Source organism: Ornithorhynchus anatinus, chromosome 17, assembly GCF_004115215.2.
Source record: "Ornithorhynchus anatinus isolate Pmale09 chromosome 17, mOrnAna1.pri.v4, whole genome shotgun sequence".
NCBI classification, from domain to species: Eukaryota; Metazoa; Chordata; class Mammalia; order Monotremata; family Ornithorhynchidae; genus Ornithorhynchus; species Ornithorhynchus anatinus.
The window spans coordinates 8,644,761-8,655,466 of NC_041744.1; the positions used below are offsets into that span (position 1 = coordinate 8,644,761).

Genomic DNA, 10,706 nt, shown 5'->3' on the forward strand with positions numbered 1-10,706 from the left:
AGAGTCCTGGGCTTCTACCAAAATAATTTAATTGGAAATCCAGCTCCCTTCCTCCCCGCCAGCCCCCAGCAGGGAGTGCACCCTGGGCCCGGAATCATTCCAGAATCCCTCCAGAATCCCTCCAGATTCCCTCGCCTCCCACCCTGCGGAGGGAGGAGCCGGGAGCCTCCCGGAGCTGGACAGCTGGGGGCGCCCCTGCACCTTCCACGTGGCAGCTCGCCCTTTGGCCCGCCCTCGCCGGAGATGGCATTTAGCCCTCCCGTGGACCTCGCAGAGGTTGGCAGCTCGCCCTCGGGCCAGACCTTGGCAGTTTGGTGCCCCAAGGGGTTCTGCTGCCCCACTTGCCCTGGGGAGGCCGGTCAGTCGTCGGAGCTGTCGCCGTCTGTGGTAGAGGACAGGAGGGGTCTCTGGCGGGAGCGCCGCCAGCGCTTGTGCCGCCCGGGGCCGGAGAGCATCCGTCGTTTCAGCACCGCTGCAGGGCGAGGGGGAGAGTGTGGACGTCAGGAGGGGGCCGGGGGAAAAGGATGAGGAAGGGGGTCGAGAAGGGCCACTTGGGCGGCTCACCGGCCACGGTGTCCTGGCCGTCCAGGGCCGGGCCCGGCTCCCAGTAGAGACTGTGTCCCCGGCGGAAGTTGCGGTGCAGGCGCGCGCAGAGCACGGCCAGCGTCAGCACCACCAGGAGGAACGTCAGGGCCGTGGCAGCCCAGGCCGCCTCCTCGGTGCGGGGGGTGGAGCCCCGGGCCCGCTGGGCTGGGGCTGGGGTCGGGGCCACGGCCACCTGAAAGGCCGGGGGGGCCTTCTCTGGGCACACACAGCCTGCCCGACTCCCCGGCCCCAGGAGCTGAGCCCTGGACCCATTGCTGCCGCCCTCTCCCTCCTCAGCCTGCAGGGCGTCACCCCGTTGGGCAGTGGGTCGGGCCGGCCCGGGGGCTTCTGTGACCGCAGTCGCGTTCGCTGTCTTCCCCAGGGAGTCGGCAGGGGAGGGGGTAGCCTCCTGGGCATTGCGGGGTGGCCTCCTCCTGGCCCCAGGGGGAGCGGGCTGCTCCATGCTGGCGGAAATGGGTGGGGCTCGCACTGCTTCTCTCCCGGGAAGGCGCCAGGGCTGGAGGGTGAGGGCCGTGGCCAGGGCCTGGGGGAAATCAAACAAGGGCCAGGAGCAGGCGGTCACTCTGATCCCTGACCTCCGAGCCCTGGGGACAGTCCCTCACCTGACCTCCCAGCTCCTCACCTGCATGGCCTCTCCTGGGCAAAGACGCTGCCTGCCCCAGGCCAGCGTGGGGTGGCGTTGGGGGTCAAGGGTGTTGGCAAGCGCTCTCCTCTTTCTCCTCCACAGCCAGTGAGCAGCCTGGCCCGGCTCCACCCGGGCCATCTCCAGCACAACCCCCCAGCCTGCCAGGGCCAGGGGCTAAGGCAGACATGGCAGTAAAAGCCAATCAGGCTGCCTCCCCCAAGGTGCCCTCCGTGCCCAGCTTCCCTCCCCTCTACTTACCCGCTCACGGGTGAGCCCAAGAGCGGGGGCGAGGATGGGCCTGGGCACACAAGCTCGGGCCAGCAACGTCAGCTGGCGCTGCAGCCGGGGATGGGCACAAGGGTGGTAGATGAAGGCGATGCCTCTGCCCTGTGGGGGGGGTGGCAGAAAGGGGACACCGGCCGAGACCAGAGGGTCCACCCCTCCCGTTCCGGCCCCTCCAGGCGGCTCCCCGGGGGTTCTCCTCCTGCCCAATCAACGGTATTTACTGAGTGCGCTTACTGGGTGCAGGCCACTGTACTAAAGCACTTGGAGGAGAACAATTACAGTAAGTAGATACAAACCCCGCTCTCACAGAGCATAGAGTCTAGTGGGGAGACACTAAAATACTTCACAGGTAAGGGAAGCAACCCCAATCTCCATCTCCTGCTGCTCTTACCTGGTCCCCGTAACTCTGCCCTGTGTCCAACGTGACCACAGTTGGGGGCACCTGTCCAGGAAAAGATGGGTAAACTGAGGGGCAGTTTGGGAGAAGACTGGACTTGGGTCAATGCCACCCTGGCCCCTGCTCTCTTGCTGAAACCGGCCATCCCCAAATGGGAGCCGGGGTGCTGGCTTAACGGGACTGACCTCCAAGGCCAGAACTGGAGACTACAACGGGAAGCGGCCGCCTCTAGTCATAACAAGGCCAGACCTTGAGAGGTGGCCTGGCCTAGTGAGTACAGCCCGGGCCTAGGAGTCAGAAGAATCTGGGTTCTAATCCCGCTCTGCTGATTGACCCTCGTTAAGTCACTTCACTTCTCGGTGCCTCAGTTACCTCATCTGTAAAATGGGGATTAAGACTGTGATCCCCACGTGGGACGGATTGTTTCCGACCTGATTAGCTTGTATCTACCCCAGTACAGTGCCAAAACACAGTAAGCTTTTAACAAATGCCATAAGAAAAAACCAAATACCTTTCATCCACCCTCTTCTACTTCCATCCCTCGACTCGAGGGTCAAGCTTAAAGGGCCCTCTGGATCTTCAAACTCCCCAACTGTGGGAGTGAGGGGTATCGCAGGGAGGAGATGGGTCAGTGCAGTAGAGAGACAAGCTAGGGTCCAACCATGAGCAGAAGCGGACCTGGCTTCCGTGCTTTCCCTAAACTCCTGGCCCTGCCCTGCTTAGAGACACAGCGTGGCTCTGTGGAAAGAGCACGGGCTTGGGAGTCCGAGGTCATGGGTTCAAATCCCGGCTCAGCCACTTGTCAAGTGTGTGACCTTGGGTAAGTCACTTAACTTCTCTGTGCCTCAGTGACCTTATCTGTAAAATGGGGATTAAGACTGTGAGCCCCACCTGGGACAACCTGATCATCTCGTATCCTCCCCAGCACTTAGACCAGTGCTTTGCACATAGTAAGCGCTTAACAAATGCCATTACTATTACTATTATCCCCTTCCCCGGATCCAGTCTCTCTCAATTCTTACCTCCTGGGGCAGAGGCCACGGCTCTCCCAGGCACTGGGGGGGGACTTTATCCAGCTCGAAATTGACCTGCAAATCCAAAGCCAAGGGTATAAGGGACAGCCTAACTGTCCCCTCGGGGGTAATCCTTCCTTCTTCCAGCCGGGGATTTTAGGGGGATGAAAGTGGGTTTCTAGGAAGCAACAGTGGGTTGGTGTTTGGTTGGAGGGCATAATAATGTTGGTATTTGTTAAGCGCTTACTAGGTGGCCAGCACTGTTCTAAGCACTGGGGTAGATACAGGTTACCCCAGGTGAGGCTCACAATCTTAATCCCCATTTTACAGATTTGCTGAAACCAGCCATCCCCAAATGGGAGCCTCTTGAGGGTGCTGGCTTAAAGGGACTGACCCAAACTGGAGACAACAGAAGTGGCCGCCTCTAGCCATGGCAAGGCCAGACCTTGAGAAGTGGCATGGACTAGTGAGTAGAGCCCGACCCTGGGAGTCAAAAGCATCTGGGTTCTAATCCCCCTCTGCCCCCTGCCTGCTGACTGACCCTGGATAAGTCACTTCACTTCTCCATGCCTCAGTTACCTCATCTGTAAAATGGGGATTAAGACTGTGGGGATTAATAACAATTCGTGGCTCAGTGGAAAGAGCCTGGGCTTGGGAGTCAGAGGTCATGGGTTCGAATTCCGGCTCCACCGCTTGTCAGCTGTGTGACCGTGAGCAAGTCACTTAATCTCTCTGTGCCTGAGTTACCTCATCTGTAAAATGGGGATTAAAACTGTGAGCCCCATGTGGGACAGCCTGATCACCCTGTATGTACCCCAACTCTTAGAACAGTGCTCTGCACATAGTAAGCGCTTAACAAATACAAATACCAAATGCCAATCCCCTTGATTCTATTTATCGTGATTATGTTGTCTTGTTTTTGTCCCCCGATTAGACTGTGAGCCTGTCACTGGGCAGGGATGGTCTCTGGTGCCGAATTGTCCATTCCAAGCACCTGGTCCAGTGCTCTGCACATAGTCAGCGCTCAATAAATACTACTGAATGACTATGTGCCGAGCACTGCTCTAAGCGCTGGGGTAGAAACAGGCTGATCAGATTGAGAAGCAGCGTGGTTCAAGGGAAAGAGCACGGGCTTTGGAGTCGGAGGTCATGGGTTCGAATCCCCGCTCGGCCACTTGTCAGCTGTGTGACTTTGGGCAAGTCACAACTTCTCGGTGCCTCAGTTCCCTCCTCTGTAAAATGGGGATTAAGACTGTGAGCCCAACGTGGGACAACCTGATTCCCCTGTGTCTACCCCAGCGCTTAGACCAGTGCTCGGCACAAAGTAAGCGCTTAACAAATACCAACATTATTATTATTGTTCCATGTGGGGCTCCCATTTTTAATCCCCTTTGTGCAGAAGAGGTCACTGAGGCCCGGAGAAGTGACTTAATAATGTTGGTATTTGTTAAGCGCTTACTATGTGCAGAGCACTGTTCTAAGCGCTGGGGTAGATACAGGGTCATCAGGTTGTCCCACATGGGGCTCACAGTTTTAATCCCCATTTTACAGATGAGGTAACTGAGGCACAGAGAAGTGAAGTGACTTGCCCACGATCACCCAGCTGACAAGTGGCAGAGCGGGGATTCAAACCCATGACCTCTGACTCTGAAGCCTTTACACTCTTTCCACTGAGCCTCGCTGCTTCCCCAGGGTCACCCAGCAGACAAGAGTCGGAGTCGGGATTCGAACCCACGGCCTGACTCCCAAACCCAGGCTCTTCCCGCGCTGCTGGCACGCTAAGGTGGCGTCGCTTTCTGCCTCAGTTTCCCCGGGGGGGTGTTAGCCGTGGTCGGGGCCCAAATGGAGGTGGGGATGGGCTGCTTGAGAAGCAGCGTGACTCAGTGGAAAGAGCCTGGGCTTCGGAGTCAGAGGTCATGGGTTCAAATCCCGGCTCTGCCACTTGTCAGCTGTGTGACTGTAGGCAAGTCACTTCACTTCTCTGTGCCTCAGTGACCTCATCTGTAAAATGGGGATTATCTGTGAGCCTCACGTGGGACAAACTGATTACCCTGCATCTGCCCCAGAGCTTAGAACAGTGCTCTGCACATAGAAAGCGCTTAACAAATACCAACTTCTCTGTGCCTCAGTGACCTCATCTGTAAAATGGGGATTAACTGTGAGCCTCACGTGGGCCCACCTGATGCCCCCTGGGTCTCCCCCAGCGCTTAGAACGGTGCTCTGCACATAGTAAGCGCTTACCAAATACCAACATTATCATTAGGATTATTAGGGTAGAGGCTGCTCGATGCCCCCGCCTTGGCCCTTCAGGGGCGGGTCTCCAGGGGATGGGGATGGGGTGCGGGGGGTCGCTTACCTCGGCCGAGGCCCCGCAGAGCAGCCCCGCCAGCACGAGGAGCAGGACCGGCCCCGCCATCCCCGCCCGGCCTCGGCCGCTCGGGCCCCGCCTGCCCCATGGCCGACCCGGCGCGCGCGCGCCGCCCTCGCGCGCCGCCCTCGCGCGCCGCCCTCGCGCGCCGCCCTCGCGCGCCGCCCTCGCGCGCCGCCCTCGCGCGCCGCCCTCGCGCGCCGCCCTCGCGCGCCGCGGGGAAGGGCAGCGCGCACGCGCGCGCGCGAGGGGAGCGGCCGGCGCGCGCCGCTACGGCGGCCCCGCGGGCTCAGCCCGCGGGCTTCCAGCGCGCGTCTCTCCGACCCCACCCCCGCGCCGCGGGCCGGGCCGGCCAAATGGCGGCCTCCCTCAAGGAAGCTCCCGGGAGCGGGTCCGGCTGCCTCGGGGCGGAGCGCGGCGGCCGAGAGAGAAACACCGCCCCCGCGCCTCCGGCCCACTCAGCCCCCTTCCCCGGCGGCTCCCCTAGGGGGCGCTCGGCGGCCGCTGTGACTCTCCAAGGCGGGCGCATGCGCTGTGGAGGCGGGGGGGGGGGGGCTGGACTTTGTCCGCAGTGACGCGGAGCGACCGGCAGGGCGGGGCTCGCGCTCACAAGCCCCCGAGCACGGGGGGCGGGGCACAGTCTCCAGTCGCGACTCCCCCGACTTGCTCCCTGTCACGACACCCCCCCCCCCCCGCCCCATCCAGGAGGCCAAGGGGACGGGTCCGGGCGCTCTCTCTCCACAAAGGCGTCGTTCTTCTGCCACTCCACACCTGCGGAAAAGGTGCGCTTGCAACACCTCCTGCCGGCCTGGGTCGGATCGGTTGGCTTGTTAATAATAATAATAATACTTTATGATAATGGTACTTGTTCGTTCAGAATAATAATAATGTTGGTATTTGTTAAGCGCTTACTATGTGCAGAGCACTGTTCTAAGCGCTGGGGGAGATACAGGGTCATCAGGTGGTCCCACATGAGGCTCACAGTCTTCATCCCCATTTTACAGATGAGGGGACTGAGGCCCAGAGAAGTGAAGTGACTTGCCCACAGTCACACAGCTGCCAAGCGGCAGGGCCGGGATTTGAACCCATGACTCCCAAGCCCGTGCGCTTTCCACTGAGCTATGCTACTTCCATCAATCCTATTTATTGAGTGGATACCGTGTGCAGAGCACTGTACTAAGGGCTTGGAAAGTACAATTCAACTAAAAAGAGAGACAATCCCTGCCCACACCGGGTTTACAGTCTAGAAGGGGGGAGACAGACATTAAAGCAAGTAAACAGGCATCAATATAAATAAATAGAATTATAGATACATACACATATACACATGTGCTGTGGGGCGGGGAGAGGGGGGTAGAGCAAAGGGAGCAAGTCGGGGCAACGTGGAGTTGGGGGGAGCTGAGGAAAAGAGGGCTTAGTCTGGGAAGGCCTCTTGGAGGAGGTGAACTTTCAGTAGGGCTTAGAAGCGGGGAAGAGTGATTGTTTGGAGGATTTGAGGAGGGAGGGCGTTCCAGGCCAGAGGTAGGACGTGGACCAGGGTCAGCTGCAGGACAGGCATGAACAAGGCCCAGTGAGAAGGTTAATGGCACCGGAGGAGCGGAGTGTGCGGGCTGGGTTGGAGAAATAGAGAAGGGAGGTGACGGCTCCGCCACTTGTCTGCTGTGTGACCTCGGGCAAGTCACTTAACTTCTCTGTGTCTCAGTTACCTCATCTGTAAAAATGGGGATTAAAAAATGTGAGCCTCACGAGGGACCATCTGATTACCCTGTATCTCCCCCAGCGCTTAGAACAGTGCTCTGCACATAGTAAGTGCATAACAAATACCATAATTATTATTATTAAGAAGGGGCAAGGGGATGGAGAGCTTTGAAGCCAATAATGAGGAATTTTTGTTGGCTACAGAGGTTGATAGGCAACCACTGGAGATTTTTGGGCGGGGGGCGAGTGACATGCCCAGAACGTTTCTGTAGGAAGATAATCCGGGCAGCAGAGTGAAGTATGGACCGAAGTGGGGAGAGGCAGGAGGTTGGGAGATGAGAAAGGCTGATGCAGTCAACCGGTCGGGATAGGATGAGTGATTGTACCAAGGCGGTAGCGGTTTGGATACAGAGGAAAGGGCGGATCTTGGCGATGTTGTGAAGGTGAGATCCGCAGGCTTTGGTGACGGATTGGATTATATGGGTTGAGAGAGCGGAGTCAAGGATAACACCAAGGTTGCGGGCTTGTGAGATGGGAAAGTTGGTTGTGCCTTCCAGTGTTGGGAAAGTTAGGGTTTTTGGCGCTTCCTATGTGCCAAGCACTGTTCTAAGCACTGAGCACTGTCCTAAGCGCTGGTGAGGACGAGGCAGAGGTCACGATTGATCCTTTCACTGAAGCCGACAACAGTGTGGTATTAAGGGCTAAGGCTCTGGGGTAGATATAATAAATCAGATCGGACACTCTCCCTGTCTCATTTGTGGCTCACAGTCTCAGGGGAAGGAAGAACAGGTATTTAATTCCCATTTTATAGATGAGGAAAATGAGGTCGAGAAAAATTATGTGACTTGCCCAAGATCAATCAATCGATGGTATCTGTTGAGCACTTACTATGGGCAAAGCACTGTACTGAGCAGAGAAGCAGCATGGCTCAGTGGAAAGAGCACGGGCTTGGGTAACCACTCAATCTCCAAGGGCTCCTTCCCCTCTGCCTTCAAACATGCCCACGTCTCCCCCATCCTAAAAAAACCCGCTCTTGACCCCACTTCCCCCTCCAGTTATCGTCCTATCTCCCTACTACCCTTTCTTTCCAAAATCTTAGAACGAGTCGTCTACAATCGATGCCTAGAATTCCTTAACTCCCATTCTCTCCTAGACCCCCTCCAATCTGGCTTCCGTCCCCTCCACTCTACCGAGACTGCTCTCTCTAAGGTCACCCATGACCTCCTTCTTGCCAAATCCAATGGCTCCTACTCCATTCTGATCCTCCTTGACCTCTCTGCTGCCTTTGACACTGTCGACCATCCCCTCCTCCTCCATACCTTATCTCACCTTGGCTTCACGGACTCTGTCCTCTCCCGGTTCTCCTCTTACCTCTCTGGCCGATCATTCTCGGTCTCCTACGCTGGAGCCTCCTCCCCCTCCCATCCTTTAACTGTTGGAGTTCCTCAAGGGTCAGTTCTTGGCCCTCTTCTGTTCTCCATTTACACTCACTCCCTCGGTGAACTCATCCGCTCTCACGGCTTTGACTACCATCTCTACGCAGATGACACGCAGATCTACATCTCCGCCCCTGTCCTCTCCCCCTCCCTTCGGGCTCGCATCTCCTCCTGCCTCCGGGACGTCTCCACCTGGATGTCGGCCCGCCACCTAAAACTCAACATGAGCAAGACTGAGCTCCTCATCTTCCCTCCCAAGCCCGGTCCGCTCCCAGACTTCTCCGTCACCGTGGATGGCACGACCATCCTTCCCGTCCCGCAGGCCCGCAATCTCGGTGTCATCCTTGACTCGTCCCTCTCGTTCACCCCACACATCCTATCCGTTACCAAGACCTGCCGGTTTCACCTCTACAATATCGCCAAGATCCGCCCTTTCCTCTCCACCCAAACGGCTACCTTACTGTTACGGGCTCTCGTTATATCCCGGCTAGACTACCGTGTCAGCCTTCTCTCTGACCTCCCTTCCTCCTCTCTCGCCCCACTCCGGTCTATTCTTCACTCCGCCGCCCGGCTCATCTTCCCGCAGAAACGATCTGGGCATGTCACTCCCCTTCTTAAACAACTCCAGTGGTTGCCTATCGACCTCCGCTCCAAACAAAAACTCCTCACTCTAGGCTTCAAGGCTCTCCATCACCTTGCCCCTTCCTACCTCTCCTCCCTTCTCTCTTTCTACCGCCCACCCCGCACGCTCCGCTCCTCTGCCGCCCACCTCCTCGCCGTCCCTCGGTCTCGCCCATCCCGCCGTCGACCCCCGGGTCACGTCCTCCCGCGGTCCTGGAACGCCCTCCCTCCTCACCTCCGCCAAACTGATTCTCTTTCCCTCTTCAAAACCTTACTTAAAAATCACCTCCTCCAAGAGGCCTTCCCAGACTGAGCTCCTCTTCCCCCTCTACTCCCTCTGCCATCCCCCCTTTACCTCTCCGCAGCTAAAGCCTCATTTTCCCCTTTTCCCTCTGCTCCTCCACCTCTCCCTTCCCATCCCCACAGCACTGTACTCGTCCGCTCAACTGTATATATTTTCGTTACCCTATTTATTTTGTTAATGAATTGTACATCGTCTTGATTCTATTTAGTTGCCATTGTTTTTACGAGATGTTCTTCCCCTTGACGGTGTTTAGTGCCATTGTTCTCGTCTGTCCGTCTCCCCCGATTAGACTGTAAGCCCGTCAAACGGCAGGGACTGTCTCTATCTGTTGCCGACTTGTTCATCCCAAGCACTTAGTACAGTGCTCTGCACATAGTAAGCGCTCAATAAATACTATTGAATGAATGAGTCAGAGGTCATGGGTTTGAATCCTGATCTGCCACTTGTCAGCTGTGTGACTGTGGGCAAGTCACTTAACTTCTCTATCCCTCAGTTCCCTCATCTGTAAAATGGGGATGAAGACTGAGCCTCACGTGGGACAACCTGTTTACCCTGTATCTACCCCAGTGCTTAGAACAGTGCTCTGCACATAGTAAGCGCTTCACAAATACCAACATTATTATTATTAAGCACCTGGGAGAGTCCAGCAGAATTAGCAGACCCGTTCCCTGCCCATAACAAACTTGACGGTCTAGAGTCTAGCTCAATCCCAGCTCTGCCACTTGTCTGCTGTTTGACCTTGGGCAAGTCACTTAACTTCTCTATGCCTCAGTTCCCTCATCTGGAAAATGGGGATTAAATACCAGGTCTTCCTCCCCCTGAGACTGTGAGCCACAAATGAGACAGGGACAGTGTCCAACCCGATTTGCTTGTATCCACCCCAGCTTGGCACATAGTGAGTGCTTAACAAATGCACTTAACAAATACCATAATAATAATAATGAAGCAAGCAAGTGGTGGAAGCAGGCTTAGAACCCAGGTCTCCTGACCCCCCCCCCCCAGTCCCGTGCTCTTTCCCCTGGGCCAGGCTGCTTCTCGGGGGGCGGCCATAAGGACGGGAATCTCTCCCTTCCTACCCCGGGCCCGGGAAGAGATCGGGTCTTTACTGTGATTAAAGGAGATTTTCTGCAGGTGGGAGGGGTCTCCGTAGACCCGGCGAAGGTCTTTCTTTCCCTTCCCCCGAAGGGATTTGTTGCCAACTTCGTCTTTCCCCTGCCTCCCTCTCCTCCCCTCGGGCTCCCATTCAGACCTCGGATGCGGGCAGCGGGAACTGAAAGAAGACAGGTCCCCGCCCCTCCTCCTCTTCCTCCTCCTCCTCTTCCTCCTCTCGTCCTCCAAGCCACCTCTCCGCCA

At 57.1% G+C, this 10,706-nt stretch overlaps 1 protein-coding gene across 5 annotated transcripts; it reads right to left on the minus strand.

Annotated features, from left to right (window-relative positions):
• Positions 1-12: 12 nt before the first annotated feature.
• On the minus strand, positions 13-10,638 carry TP53I13 (tumor protein p53 inducible protein 13). Of its 5 annotated transcripts, none has more exons than XM_029081915.1 (7): positions 10,603-10,638; positions 2,936-3,001; positions 1,908-1,958; positions 1,490-1,618; positions 1,229-1,405; positions 565-1,129; positions 13-472 (listed from the first exon to the last, which is right to left on the minus strand). In XM_029081915.1, exons 5-7 carry the CDS (start codon positions 1,367-1,369, stop codon positions 360-362), a joined length of 819 nt encoding a protein of 272 aa, XP_028937748.1. In that variant the 5' UTR covers positions 1,370-1,405; positions 1,490-1,618; positions 1,908-1,958; positions 2,936-3,001; positions 10,603-10,638; the 3' UTR covers positions 13-359. The 5 variants fall into 5 exon arrangements, with proteins under 5 accessions (XP_028937748.1, XP_028937744.1, XP_028937745.1 ...); XM_029081911.1 differs by lacking the exon at positions 10,603-10,638 and adding an exon at positions 5,283-5,374; XM_029081912.1 differs by lacking the exons at positions 2,936-3,001; positions 10,603-10,638 and adding an exon at positions 5,283-5,374.
• Between the last annotated feature and the right edge of the window lie 68 nt (positions 10,639-10,706).